The 15,223-nt window shown below is 33.1% G+C and overlaps 1 protein-coding gene across 1 annotated transcript in view; it reads left to right on the top strand.

Annotated features, from left to right (window-relative positions):
• Positions 1-13,207, top strand: part of LOC144233503 (serine/threonine-protein phosphatase 4 regulatory subunit 3B) — a 40,613-nt gene extending 27,406 nt beyond the window's left edge. The window contains exons 6-9 of the mRNA XM_077766496.1: positions 804-920; positions 2,332-2,448; positions 11,353-11,484; positions 12,555-13,207. Coding sequence (XP_077622622.1) covers positions 804-920; positions 2,332-2,448; positions 11,353-11,484; positions 12,555-12,698 — 510 coding nt within the window. The 3' untranslated portion in view covers positions 12,699-13,207. The remainder of the gene's footprint in view (positions 1-803; positions 921-2,331; positions 2,449-11,352; positions 11,485-12,554) is intronic.
• The last annotated feature ends 2,016 nt before the right edge of the window (positions 13,208-15,223 follow it).

Consider the following 15,223-nt stretch of genomic DNA (forward strand, 5'->3'; position numbering starts at 1 on the left):
CCCTCTCTCTCTCCCTCTCCTAGAAATAAATAAAACATTAAAAATTTAAAAAAAAAAAATTTTTTTTAATAAAAAATAAAAAACAAAACAAAGGTAAGGACAGTGCTTCTTTAGTACATGAATGATAAGTAATTTGGTTCCTGGAAATGTTTTTTCTTTTGAATGTATATATTTTCTGAGATACAAACCATGCTTTGGAGGAAGATAATAGTGATTGCCTACTTACCAGCAGTTTGTCATTTTCTTTAAACATTATAATCAGGTACTTGGGTTTTAAAAAGTAATTAGAGATTGCTGGCTTAACATCAGCCAAGTCATCCTGATGTAGATAATAGCCTACTCAGTTTTCTTATTTATAAAATTAGTCCTTTAAACTCAAGAATCTCTTAATGTCCTTTCCAATTCTTAAAAATGGAATTGTACTTTTGACAGCTCTCTGAGAACGTACCTTCCATTTATCATATAGTATGTTTCTATGAAAATATATGCTATAATTCAAAATATATGCCTTATATGACATTTTTACAACTGAATCATAAATTGAAAATATTATATGTATATTCACTCTGAGACTCCACGTACAACACTTAGACTGTTTGCCTTTGGAGAGTTCATTGTTCAGTGTGTGGAAATAATTCAAGGTTTAGTTTTAGTGGGATGCTAGTTTTTGAGATGCTCTTTAATAGAGGTTTGAGGGGCCAAGACACCCTGCAGAGGCAAGGTCCTTAAGAAGGGCATAGTAAAGTGAGCCCAGGTTTGCTGTTATATGTGTCATCTTCTCACTGTACTTTCTAACATTGCAGGTTAATTTTTTCAAGGAATTTTGTGCGTTTTCTCAGACATTACAACCTCAAAACAGGGATGCATTTTTCAAAACTTTGGCAAAGTTGGGGATTCTGCCTGCTCTTGAAATTGTAATGGTAATTATACAACTTCTTTTCATGTTTTTGAAGTTGTGAATTTGTTGTACATTTATATAATGTATATGAAATTATTAATGCATATTGAATTATATAATGTAGGTTATGATTCACTTGATAGTGAATTACTACAAGTGTATTCAGTCTTCAGATTTTTATCAACTTAAATTTGTAATATTAATATGTAAGCACTTGAGTATAATACAGCTTCAAGTGAATTAAAATTCCAAGTGTTTTTTCACAATTATTATCTCTTCTGTAGCAGTATTAAGTATGTTTCATAGAAGTGTTTGAAATGTCTTTCCTTTTTAGACCAGTGAGCAGAGTAAGGACAGACTGGACCAAGGCAGCTCATGCTGCAGTATAGGTTAGGGCAATGGTTCTCATACATTTATTTGTATGATTTTTATCCATTGGTATTGTATGAAAAATTAAAACTGAGAAATTTTAAAAATACGTATTTCATTTGAAAATGATAATCAAACATGTTGGCATAAATAATACAACTTTTATGAAACAATAATCTTTCAGAAACAAAATTTAGTGGAAGAGTGGCATTTCACTTTTTGTTTTGGCAATCCTTTTAACATTTGGTTTAATAGAAGACAGATTCTCCTAGCAACTTCCGCATTTAATTTGTTGTGATATCACATGTCTTGTAGCCTCTGGAAAGCCCCACTATACTTGTGATATACTGAGTGAAAAGGCCAATAATCCCCTAGGATTATTTATTATTATGAAAATAGGTTTTGGTTTCATGTGGTTCCTGAAAAGGGTGTTGGACACCTCACCAGAATTCTCTGGACAGCATTTGGAGAACTGCTGAGTTAGGGAATGTGTTCAGAATCACTTGGAGATTTTGTAACTTATGAGTCATGTATCCTTCATATATTAAGAGGGAAAAACATTCAGGATCAGTACTTGAGAAAACTGAGTTGTGGAAAAAGAGTGAAAATACCTAGTATTTTCAAAAGCATCCTCTATGAGAGAATCAGTTACTAAGGAGTAACTGGCAAATAAATCCAGGACCAAAGATGGATTCTGGAAAGTTTTGGAGTCTTAACTAGGTAACATCATTCATATTTTGCATATATTTAAATAAAAAAAAATTGTTACCAGAATTTGTAAAGCATTCATTTATAATCCTATGCTGATTCTTACATTTAAATTCTCTGAGTATCTTTGCGGTGGTAAAAAAACTGGCACAAGCTAATCATTGAGCTGCTTAAAAGTTTTTTTAATATTTGTTTAAGAAAAGGAAGTAAAGGATGGAGAGATTATACATTTTGAATACAGTACAATGTCTAAATCCAAACGGTGTGTATAGATTTGGGAAAGAAAAGGAACACAGCACAGTTTTTATTAACAGTCTCTAAGTAAGTAATAAGTAACCTAATTTTCCTTTTATTAGGGCATGGATGATTTGCAAGTTAGATCAGCAGCTACAGATATATTTTCTTATCTAGTAGAGTTTAGTCCATCTATGGTCCGAGAATTTGTAATGCAAGAAGCCCAGCAGAGTGATGATGTAAGTAATAATGCTCTGATTCTGTGTGAATTACCTGTAGAATAGTGTTGGCATACTATTGAGAGAAAAGATGTAACTACAATCTTAATCTTTAATGAAGCAAAATAGTAGATTTCTGATTATTTGTAACTTTAGGAGGCCCAGAATTTGTGGCATTTGATTTGTTTATTTTACAAATGGTATTCAAACTCGGATTGGGATAAATATATTACAGTAGAATCAAATTCTTTAAAAAAAGTTCAAGTGCTAATGATGTGTAATTTTAAACCCTTAGCTCAGGCAGTTATCTAGTATAACCAACAAATTGCTTCCACTTGTTCAAATGTGTCTTTATTTTTTTCCATGTGAATGAATGTTTAATAATGAGACCAGTGTGTTTTCCCACTAGGGAAATACTGAAACTTTCCCTTTAAACTGCTTTAAGAACGAAATGAACATATAACTATAATTTAAAGTAGTCTTTCTCGTATCAAATTTATTTTAGTATTAAGAAAATGAGTATAATTATCTTCCTTCTTAAAGAAGATTTTGATTCTCATTGTATGAGTTACTGTTGAATTAAACTACAGTTGCTATTTTGTGTTTAATCTTTTTCATGTCTGCTTAGATTTTTACATTCTTTGTTAGATATATCCAGGGTTTTTCTTTTTAAAGCAATTTCATTTTAGAATCAGTTTGAGCTAATGCTGTAGTTTTAGGCAGTAGAAAAGAAAGAAAAGAAACCTTTAAGTATATTTTAAGGATTTTTTTTTTAAACCCCAAAAGTGCTAAATCTGACTTTAAAGAAAGTCATATACCTAGTTTTATTAATCAGTTTATAATCTCACTGTTGGTATATGTATCTTAGTGCCACCCTTTACAGAAAGTAACTTTGAAATTAACACTCTTAATTACTGCATCCTCACTCAGTAATATGCATTGATTAAGGATGTTCATCATAAAATCTCATCAGGTGATGAGAATAAACTACTAATTTTTAGAATTCTTAAATCTGAAAGTTCTTATTTCTGTTTTCTTTAGAAATATGTCCTTGTTTACATTTAATTGATGGATGAGACTTAGAAAATTTTTTAACTATGAAAAATCCCTTTCTCAGTTTTTCATGTTGGTAGAATCCTACTCTTCAAGGTCTTTCATTTCTCCAGATTTTCTGAGATCTAGCAGTTTAACGGTTTAAAAATTCTGTTGCCTCCAAATATTTGAGTTAGCCCACAAAAGAATAAATTTCCTTTTTTTTCCTTCAAAATTGAGAATTCTACATGCTAAATTCTACATTGAGTTCCTGGTAACCTTTATAAAGAAAGGACTTAATTGTGTATTTGGTAGGCAGTTGATATTTTCATGGTCTTCTAAAATAAATGCACAGCATTCAAACTTTTCTTTCCAGTATTATGGAGCAGATTTGGTTTTAGAACTTGGATTACATATTAAAATACGTGTTGAGACACAAAATATTAACATTTTTTACTATAGTCATTATTTCTAAGCTAGAAGGATAGATTTAGTGATAATTGATATCTTTTCACATATTTTTATGCTAATGTCCTTTGAGACATTTAATAAAACTTATTTTAGGATATTACTGGGTAAGTAATGCAGCTATTACTGAACACTTATTTTGGCAGGTATTTTCATTATATTTCTCAGGAATAAATTCATAGATTAATTTTGTTAGGTATGATAATAGCATTGAGTTCTTTTTTAAGAGTCCTATTTTGTAAAGATTTATACTGAAGTACTTACAGAATTATATATTTGGAATTTACTTTTATTAAAAATTTTTTTTAAAGTTTTTATTTTTGAGAGAGAGAAACAGAGCACAAGTAGGGGAGGGGCAGAGAGAGAGGGAGACACAATTTAAAGCAGACTCCAGGCTCTGAGCCATCAGCACAGAGCCCAATGTGGGGCTTGAACTCACAACCCGTGAGGTCATGACCCGAGCCAAAGTCGGATGCCAACCAACTGAGCCATCCTGGTGCCCCTGGAATTTACTTTCAAATAATTCTGAAAGATATAATTTGCCTTAATAAAGTTAAAAAATACATGAGCTAATCTCTTTGCATTAACTGTTCAATATTTTATATTGAATATATCATGTTTCTTAAAATTGCATATATTTTTTAACTTCTTATTTTGTAAGAATCTTAAATTTACAGGAAAGTTAAAATTAATAGTACAAAGAATTCTTATATACACTTCACCCAGATTCCCCATNTCTAATTTGCTTTATCACTTTCTTTCTTTGCTTATGTTTATATGTACATATTTGCATACAAACAATACTTCTGTTCTAAACTGTTGAAGAATAAGGTACAGAAATGATAACAAAATGCCTTTTTACCCCCAGCTACTTCAGTGTCTGTCTATAATATAATTGTTTATAATATCAAAATCAAGAAGTTAACATTTTTACAGTGCTAGTAGCTGACTGCAGTCCTAATTCAAATTTTGTCAGTTATCCCATTAATGTTCATTTTAACCAAGGTAAAACTGAAAACTTTCTGTTCCAGTATTCAGCAATTTGGATATATTTAATGTTTCTTCATGATTTGATTTAGGTTTTTTCTTTGTGTCAGGAATGGTGCAGAAGTAATGTTTCCTTCAGTGCCTTACATCAACAAATTCCCTCAAATTTAAAAACTGAACTTACAGGTATTTCTGTTCAGACTGTTACACCATCTGACAGACTTATGCAGTTGGACCATTTATTTGGACCATTTAGTTCCGTAGAATTTGAAGAGCTGTTTTTGCATTCTTCTAACATGTCAGAATGGATTAAAAGAAGTATTATTTCTCTTATACTTGCAGGCCTTCATTCAAGTTGCTGCAGAATAAATTTCACATGCATTTTTTCTAATAATTCTTATATTTACATTAAAACAAAAATGTTTCAACAACATCCATCAGTTATTTTTATTCTACTACTTCAGAATAATGTTCCTACTCCTGTCTTTTTTTTCTTGTTTACTATATTCATGGAATCTAAGAGACGTAGATGCTAATATTTTTTTTTATCTTATCAGAGAGTACTAGGGGAAAATACTTACTTGACTTTGTCATGATTGCTACTCGGCTGATAGTGACTAATACCATTGGTCATAAAATGTGTCTAAATATCAGGAAGATAAAAGTTTTAAGAAATGTATCTTAGAAGCAATGAAATGAAGTATGTTCTTTATCTTTCCCAGTCACAAAATAGAGATGCCAACTCTGATAACTTGGATAATTTCTGAATTCCATGTGTAGATACCCACAACTTCCCCTCTGTTGCTAATTATTTTTGGCAATATTGCAAAATTCTTAAACCTACAAAAATAAACTTTAAAAATCACTATGTGCTTCTAAGAATAGTATGAGGTTGAAGTGTGGTAATGAAACCAATAAGGATATCATTTCTCTAAAACTTTAATTTAGAAATTAATAAAACCTTGAAAAATTTCTCTGAAACCTTGGTTAAATTCACTTAAATGTTGTTATGTAGGTGAAGAATAGCAACATTTCTTAAAAGGCCAGAACATAACTATCACTTGGTGGGCATAGTGGGCTGTTTTGCAGACTCAACCCTGCCGTTGTAGTATGAACTGTCCGTAGATGGTTTGAAAATGAAAAGCGTAGCTATGTTCTAGTAAATGTTTTACTATAAAACTTTATTTACAAAGTAGGCAACCAGCAAAGTAGCTTTGTAGTTTGCCAACCCCTAACTTAGACTCCTTTCTTAGAATATTGTAGGTCAGTGATGGTGGCATTTAAAGGCTGACTATGAATTGAAGGTTACAATTGTGGAAGCTTCAATGACAGTGTAAAAAGAAGTTTAAAAAAAAAAAAACCATAGTGAATAAAAACAGGTTTTAATGGGGAGGGAGTCACTGGGCCCTCTGAATTAAAACTATAAATTTAAGGGGAGCCAGATTTTAAAAAGTATATAAATTTAAGAGGGTGTTCTGTAGAATAAATTTTGGTGCTCCAGGATTGACACATATTAACTGGAGTTGCTATATAATGGTTTATTTGCACACCAGGTCATCATTTAGGTTTTGAAGAAGGAATTTTCCAGTAGGTTGTTTTTTTGTTTTTGATTTTTACATCTTTGTTATTTTGCTGCACTTGCTTGAGCATGAGTTTTTTCCCCCCTAGCCTGAGTAATAAATGCCATTGTTGGAGTAGCATGTTAAGAAAAAATGGATTTGTACTCCTGGTATTTTAATGCCAGTAAAGAACTCTAGCAGACAGAAACTAGACAATTCATTTCTAGCTGGCTTGAATTTTGAGTCATCCAACTTACAGTGATTTTTCTGTTCTGTTCCCTTTGTTCTGCCATTGGAAAAATAGGTATGGGAGAGTTAATAAGGTCACTTAGATAGCTACTTATTGGCTATACCGCAGTTAGAGAGACTGGGTCCTTTGATTCTGTTCACCAGGGATTGCCTTATTGTATTCATTAAGAAATGAAGCATGCCTTGCAGGCAACTTATAATGTTGGTAATACTTTTAGTTAATTGTTGCATGTTCAACCATTTCATTGCTTAGGAGCTATTTGTTTATTGTTTCTGAAAGATACTAGGATATAGGCACTCATTGTAGTCTACTAATTTTAATTAATTAAAATTGTTTAATTCATGGAATAAGACTGTCTCACTGTTCGATACTGCTCTGTGAGACAGTCTCTAAATCTGTGGTTAATTCTAATATTTTAGAAATTGATTTTTACTTAGTTTGGCAGAATCCAGTAACATATTAATAATAATAGAACCTAACCTGTATTATAAGGCTTATTTTTTCCTATCTCTCAGTCTTTCACTGGCTAAGGTCTACCATGTTACCAATCGTAGTTTCACATATTTTGTCCAGTTTTTGTTGTTGTTCCAGGTAAAAGAAAAAATCTAGTTCCTATCATTCCATCTTGACCAAAAGCAGAAATCTGATTTTGTTTTTATTTTCAGAGCAAATTTCAGTGCAAAAGTCTGCCCGGTATTACAGAATTGGAAAGTTTGTGGATTCATTTCTTTTTTGTGTTTTCTTTAATAAATCATTTTTGTTTCATTACAGTGACACATGTTAGCATTAAAATATAAACCCCTCTGACATATGGATTGAGAAGCTAACTTTTTAGAGACTTTTCATTGTATGTGGCAATTAGTATCCTCGATTGTGAGAAACTCCCATATTTTGTCCTTTTTCCTCCCTGCATCTTTTTTTTTGTCTAAGTGTGATTATCCTGTTTTTTCCTTTTCTTTAACAGTGAAACTGTAATAATCATTTTAAAGAGTACTCTTTAGTTTCTATGATGATGGAAATGTTGAGATCTGTGACAGAAGAAAAGAAGAGGAGGATAAGGAATTAATGTATTACTTAAGAATGGCTTTGGCTTCATATATCAGAAAAACCAGGAGTGGCATTAGCAAGATGACAGAATAGGAAGTTCCAGGTCTCATCTCCACAACAGAAACCGATTTAACAACCATTAACAGATAAGAATGCCTCCATGAGACTTCTGGAGTCCAGGTTAAAGGTTGTAGGATTTTAGTGGAGCACAGAAATAAGATGCATTGGAAAGAGTTAGAACTATTTCACTTTAACGTTGTCACTTCTCAACATAGCACAGTACAGAAAGAGATCCTCTGGGCCTCTCTGGGGAAAGAGAGAGCAAAGTGAAAGTTTGACATCCCTAGCCTCTCAGAACATTACCCATAAAGGTCATTTCTTTCATGTCCCACCCAGAACACTGAGGAATCACCCCACAATAGCTAAGAATAAAGAAATGGAGCAGGGGCTCTCAGCATCACCACATAGATCTCAGTAGCTGGTCCATGTACCCCAGTAATGAACCCCATCAGCTGACCCAGCCAGAATCTCTGGGGAGGCTAATGAGTGAAGAACTTTCCCTGCTAAAGCCAGTCTGTAAAGATTGAAAAGAGCTAACTACTTCTTTAGATGAGCAGATTTAGTTAGTGCAGGATTGCAACAATTAGGGAAACTTGATACCACCAAAGAAACCAAAAAACATTATGAATAATGGAAAACCGTGAACTGCCGATGAATAATTCAAAATGATTGTCTTAAAGAAGCTCAATGAGCTCTAAGAAGGAGTACACAGAAAACGAAATGAAATCAGAAAACCAGCACATGAACAAAGTGAGATGTTCAACAGAGACAGAAACTATAAAAAAAGAAACAAGTTAAAAAAAAACAAGTTCTAGAGCTGAAGAAAACATTGACTAAACTGAAAAAAGGCAGTAAACAGCTTCAACAGCAGACTCAAGCAGGTACAAAAATCATAGAACTGAAAGATAAGCCATTGGAAATTATCCAGTCAGAGAACTAAAAGAATAGAATATGGTGGAGAAAATGTTCCTGAATTGTGGGACACTGTAGAGAAAAAACATACATTATGGGAACCTCAGAGGAAAAGAGAGAGAAAGGCAACAAGCTTATTTAAAGAAATTACAGCTAATAACATCAAGTCAGGGGAGAGAGATGGTCATCCAAGTGCATGAAGTTTATATGTCCTCAAATAGATTCAATCCAAAGAAGTCTTCATGAAGACAGGTTACTTTAAAACGGTCAAAAGTGATAGAGCAGCAAAACAAAAACCCCTCTCATCACATACAAGGAAACTCCTGTAAGTCTCAGCAAATTTCTCAGCCAAAACTGTGGCGGTCAGGAGAAAGTGAGATATATTCAAAGTGCTGAAAGAAAAAACTGCTGAGTATACCTGGCATTACTAGATCTGCCTTACAAGACATGCTAAAAAGAGGTCCCCCCCAGTTTTCATTTTGAGAGAGTGTGTGCATGCACACAACCAGTGTGGGGGATTAGGTAGGGGAGGGGAGAGATGGAGAGAGAAAAGAATCCCGAGCAGAGTCCATGCTGTCAGGTCAGAGCTTGACATGGGGCTTGATCTCACAAACTAAGATCATGACCTGAGCTGAAATCAGGAGTTGGATGGTTAACTGACTGAGCTACCCAGATGTCCCTAGAGGGAGTTGAAATGAAAGAACACTAAAAAGGTACAAGAAATCATATGAAAGTGTAAATATCACTGGTGAAAGTAAATACATAGACAAATACGGAATAAGTAATACTCTATTGGTGTTATATAAATCAGTTTTAACCCTGGTGTAAAAGTTAAAAGACAAAATATTAAGAATAACTCTAACTACAAAAGTTTTTAATAGATGTACAATATAAAAAATTCTGAGGTCAGTAACAGATTTGGAGTAAAAGTGTAGAGTTTGTTTGCAATTGCTGATGAGATGTTCAAAATATGTAAGGAATTCCTGCAATTCAATAGCAAAAAAAAAAAAATCCAAATTGAAAATAGGCAAAGGAACTGAATAGACATTTCTCCAAAGTACACATACATCTTTTAGGATGGCTATTATCAAAAAATAAAAAGATAACAAGTCTTCACAAGATGTGGAGAAAAGAAGAGCCCATTGTGTGATCATGATGGAGATATATTGGTGCTGCCATCATAGAAAACAGCTGGAAGTTCCTCTAAAAATTAGACAACCATATGATCCAGCAGTCTTGCTTCTGTGTATAAATCCAGAAGATCTTAAAGAGCTACCTACACTCCCATGTTCAGTGCAATAGTCAAGATATATAAGCAACCTGAGTGTCCATTTGCAGATGAATGGATAAAAAAAATTTGCTATACATGTACAGTAGAACATTATTCAGCTTTAATAAAAGCAAGAAATCATGCCATTTTTGACAACTTGGATGAACCTCAGAGGACATTTTGCCAAGTGAAATAAGCCAGACACCTAAGGGAAAATATATGATATACTTTATGTGACAAATGAAGAATAAACTCATAGAATCAGAGGGTATAATGGTGCTTGCCAGGGGTTGGGAAAGGTATTAGTCACTCGTACTTACTCATCCTATATAACTTCTATATAAACATTCTTCCCAAGTTATAAACATACTCTTTCTTCAAAAACTACTTTCTTCCTCCAGTTATAAACATATTCTCAAATCCACTGAGTTGATGTTAAAACTTTTTTCTTTGACATGAAGTCACTTTGTATTGTATTTTAATTCCCAAGATTTCTTAAAAATATGTGCCAAAGGCAGATTTTGTATCTGCAAGCTGCTTTGTAGTTTCATAATCAAGATGCCAAAGCATGCATCCAGTGTAACTACAAATCTGTGTAGCTTTAGATTAGTACTTAACACAGTGTGCACCCACTTGCTTCCTGTGGAGAACTGTACTGAGTTATCCCATTTTTCTGCTAGAAAGGATTTTCTCATTAGAAGCTGAGACAGTCAGGGCACCTGGGTGGCTCAGTGGGTTAAGCATCCCACTTTGGCCCAGGTCATGATCTCATGGTTCATGGCTTAAGCCCCACGTTGGGTTGTGTACTCACTGACAGCTCAGAGCCTGGAGCTTGCCTCAGATTCTGTGGCTCCCTCTCTCTGACCCTCTCCCGCCCATGCTCTGTCTCTCTCTGCTTCAAAAATAAACATTAAAAAAATTTTTTTTAATAAATAAGAAATTGAGATAATCTGTGTTTTAGGGTCACAAGGTTTGTGGTCTTCCTTATTCACTCAACTTCTAAATTTATAACTGAGGCTGAAACCTAGAATGAGCATCTGTTAGAATTTCCAGTGATCAAGAATCACTGGTAAATGGTTTTGTTTTCCATTTCCCCTATATTGATGTTATCATAAGCTGTAGTGTGCTCTGCCTTTTTTAGTAGGTTTTTTCACTCATGTGTTTATAGAATTTTGAAAGATAATAGGTACATAAAAGTTTAAGTTTGAAAAATATTAGGAATATAAAAGTTTAAATAAGCTTATTCTTTGGGTTTTTCTTGTATGATTCTGATTTTATTCTTTCAGTTGATATATTGTCTTATGTCCAAACCAGGTCTAATGGAAATACATTTTTTTCAGGATATCCTTCTCATTAATGTAGTAATTGAACAAATGATCTGTGATACTGATCCTGAGCTAGGAGGTGCTGTTCAGTTAATGGGACTTCTTCGTACTCTAATTGATCCAGAGAACATGCTGGCTACTACTAACGTAAGAAATTATTCTGAGATAAAAATGTTTTATTCTAGTCAGTTTTAAATGACTTTATAATAAATTATGTATAAATCTATAAAATATATGTAAATATAAATATTTAAAATTTTGTACAGCTTTGCAAAATAAATACTTAAGTATTTGTACACTTGGTACTCAAGTAGCAGTGGCATTGCTGCAGCAGTTTATTTTTGGCAAAATATAAGATTGTGATCTGCTAAAACCTTAATAAAACTTTAGCCTTTCTATTTATGGCCCTTGGCCTCTGTTAACTTCTTCAAAGTTACCATACAACAGGGTGTATATATGTAGCACTACTGAAGTATAAACAGTAAAATTGACTAAGATGGTAAATTTTATGTTATGTGTTCTTTAATCATAATGAAAAACAAGTTAATAGGTAGTGAATGATCTCAACTCCATAGTAAGAGAAGTCATTAAAAAAAGACACACAAATATTCCAAAATACTAATAGTTGTTGTCTCAAAATGTTAGAATTTTTTTTTATAAAGTTCCCTCATATTTAGGGAATATATATGTTGTTTTTAAATCATGACTTGTTTATGAGACCAGTTGTATAAAAAATAGCCAAAATCAAAAGCATTATTCTCCAAATTTGCAAGTAATAAATTTTTTAATTAAAAAAAATAGATCTAAATTCTGCCCTATTTCAGATGGCTTGATAAGTCAATTTGGTGGTTTTTCATATTTGGATATGCTATGAAATCTGGAGTTTCAAATTTTAAGCAGTTAAGTTGCTCCTCCCTCATTGCTTGATATTTTTCATTGTATTTCAGATCACAAGTGTATTGGAAAATTTTTTTTCTGAATAATTTTCCTCAGAAAAACTTTATAATTGTTTTCTTGCTTTCATTTTAATTTAATAAGTAGTATGAAATAGATTTGATTTTTAAGTAATGCAAAATATTAAATTGAACATAAAACTAGTTTTTGTTGCCTTCAGAGTATCTTAAAGTATGTTATTTGTGTATGACCTGTACTAATTCTTAAAGACATTTTATTAATTAAAAGATAATAAAGTATTTTTTTAATTCTGTATGTTTCAGAAAACTGAAAAAAGTGAATTTCTAAATTTCTTCTACAACCATTGTATGCATGTTCTCACAGCACCACTTTTGACCAATACTTCAGAAGACAAGTGTGAAAAGGGTAGGGCCTCTTACTTATCTGCTTATGGTTTCCATTTTTGAAGAGTAAATAAGTATTAAACTACAACAAGCTGTCTACTTAGTGCTTTATATGACAGGAATTACTGAAAAATTTTAACTGCAGTATAAAATCATGATTTCCCTAGTTTCATAGTGTCTATGTTAGAGAATGATACAGAAAATGTGGCAACAAGTATTACAGCTTGAAGAAGAGAGTTATAAACACGTAGCAAAAGGAGATTGTTCCGAGTTGTTAGAATCAGTATTGAGAGTAAGAGTAAACAGTATATTACCTACATTAGAAGATTCAAGGGAACTGTCATTTTGGAGAATAATTTGGTAGTAAAGTAAAAGCTCTTTAATTTTACAGTATAAGGATCTAAAGTTGATGGGTTGATCAAAAAAGTTGTTTAAAGCAAAGAACAGTTTAAAAACATAAACTCTTTATGGGGCACCAGGGTAGTCCAGTCTAGAAACCATCCTACTCTTGATTTTAGCTCAGGTCATGATCTCATGGTTTGTGAGATAAAGCCCTGTGTTGGGTTCTGTGCAAACAGCACAGAGCCTGCTTGGAGTTCTCTCTCTCTCTCTCTCTCTCTCTCTCTCTCTCTCTCTCTCTCACTCTCACTCTTCACTCTCAAAATAATAAACATGAAAAAATATAAAGTTTTAAAAAACTGTCAACATTTAAAAAAAATTTTTTTTTAATGTTTTATTTATTTCTGAGAGAGAGACAGCATGAGCAAGGGAGGGTCAAGAGAAAGAGGGAGATACAGAATCTGAAACAGGCTCCAGGCTTTGAGCTAGCTGTCAGTACAGAGCCTGACGTGGGGCTTGAATACGTGAACCGTGAGGTCATGATGACCTGAGCCGAAGTCAGATGCTTAACCGACTGAGCCACCCAGGCACCCCATCATTTATTCTTTTTTTAATGTTTATTTTTATTTTGAGAGGTAAAAAGAGAGGGAAGGAGAGTGGGAATCCCAAAGGGAAGAATCTCAAGCAGGCTCTGCATTGTCAGTGCAGAGCCCAGGTTGAGGCTTGATTTCACGAACTACAAGATCGTGACTCGAGCCATAATCAAGAATCGGATGCTTAACCAACTGAGCCACCCAGGCACCCTTGTAAATATTCTAAATTCTGACTCATTTGCTAATATTTTACATAGGGGTAGTCTTTTTTTTTTTAAATGTACTTTTTAACATTATTTCTATGTCCTCTTTCATGCATAAACGACACCTGTAATTCATCAGCTACAATTTCTGGTTTTTCTGACTTCTACGTATTCAACTTAGCCATAGACATTACATTTTTATGATAATGTATCAGTCTACAGTACTTAAATTATGTAATCATACTGCCAAAAATAAGCATAAACAAAGGATTTTTTGAAAGCATACAACTCATCTGCTGAAATGAAAAATAGGGGGGGCACATTCCAGTGAGTCAGTTAAGTCAGTTATAAAGAAATGTTTACTAAACAAACAAAATTGTGAAATGGGCACACATTTCATAATACCATCAATTCAGTTTCTGAGGGTACATCCTAGGAACATTTGTTACTTGTTTTTATTTAAATTTGAGTTAGATAACATACAGTGCAATAGTGGTTTCAGGAGTAAAATTCAATGATTCATCATTTACAGCATCCAGTGCTCATCACAACAAGTGCTTTCCTTAATGCCCATCACCTATCTAGCCCATCCCTGACCAATCCTCCTCCATTAACCCTCCGTTCTTCATCATTAAGAGTCTGTGGTTTCCGCCCTCCTCTTTTTTTTCCCCTTCTCATGTAGTAATCTGTTTTGTTTCTTAAATTACACATATGAGTGAAATCATACGGTATTTGTCTTTCTCTGATTGACTTATTTCCCTTAGCGTAATACATTCTAATTCTAGTTCCATGCAGGTCATTACAAATGGCAAGATTTCATTCTTTTTCTTTTTTTTTTTTTAGTATAAAAATAATATACTTTATTTTTAGAGCAGTTTAGGTTCTACAGAAAAATTACCAGAAAATGCCCATATGCCTCCACTTCCCTCACACACTATTTCATCCATTATTAAAATATTGCATTCGTGTAATGTATTTGGCACAACTGATGTACCAATATCAATCCATCAATATTAGCTGAATTCCATGGTTTACATTAGGGTTTACTCCTTATATTTATATTTCTATGGGTTTTGACAAATGCGTAATGTTATGTATCCACCATTTCAGTCTCATTCAGAATAGTTTCACTGGCCTAACACCTGTCTGCTCTATATGCTCATGCGTCCCTTCCTCATCTTGATCCCCTAGAAAACACTGATCTTTTACATCTCTATAGTTTTGCTTTTTACAGAATGTCATAAAGTGGAATCATACTTAGCAATATACACTCAAGGCTCCTCATGGCTTTTCATTGTTTTATAGCTCACTTCCTAATTTTTTTAAAGAATATTCAATCATATGGATGTACCACAATTTCTTTATCCATCTATCTGTTGAAGAACATCTTGGTTGTATCCATGTTTTGATGATTATTAATAAATTTCTTCCAAACTGTAGTTGCAGGTTTTTG

The sequence above is a fragment of the Crocuta crocuta genome, unplaced genomic scaffold, assembly GCF_008692635.1.
Source record: "Crocuta crocuta isolate KB4526 unplaced genomic scaffold, BGI_CrCroc_1.0 scaffold113, whole genome shotgun sequence".
Lineage (NCBI taxonomy): Eukaryota > Metazoa > Chordata > Mammalia > Carnivora > Hyaenidae > Crocuta > Crocuta crocuta.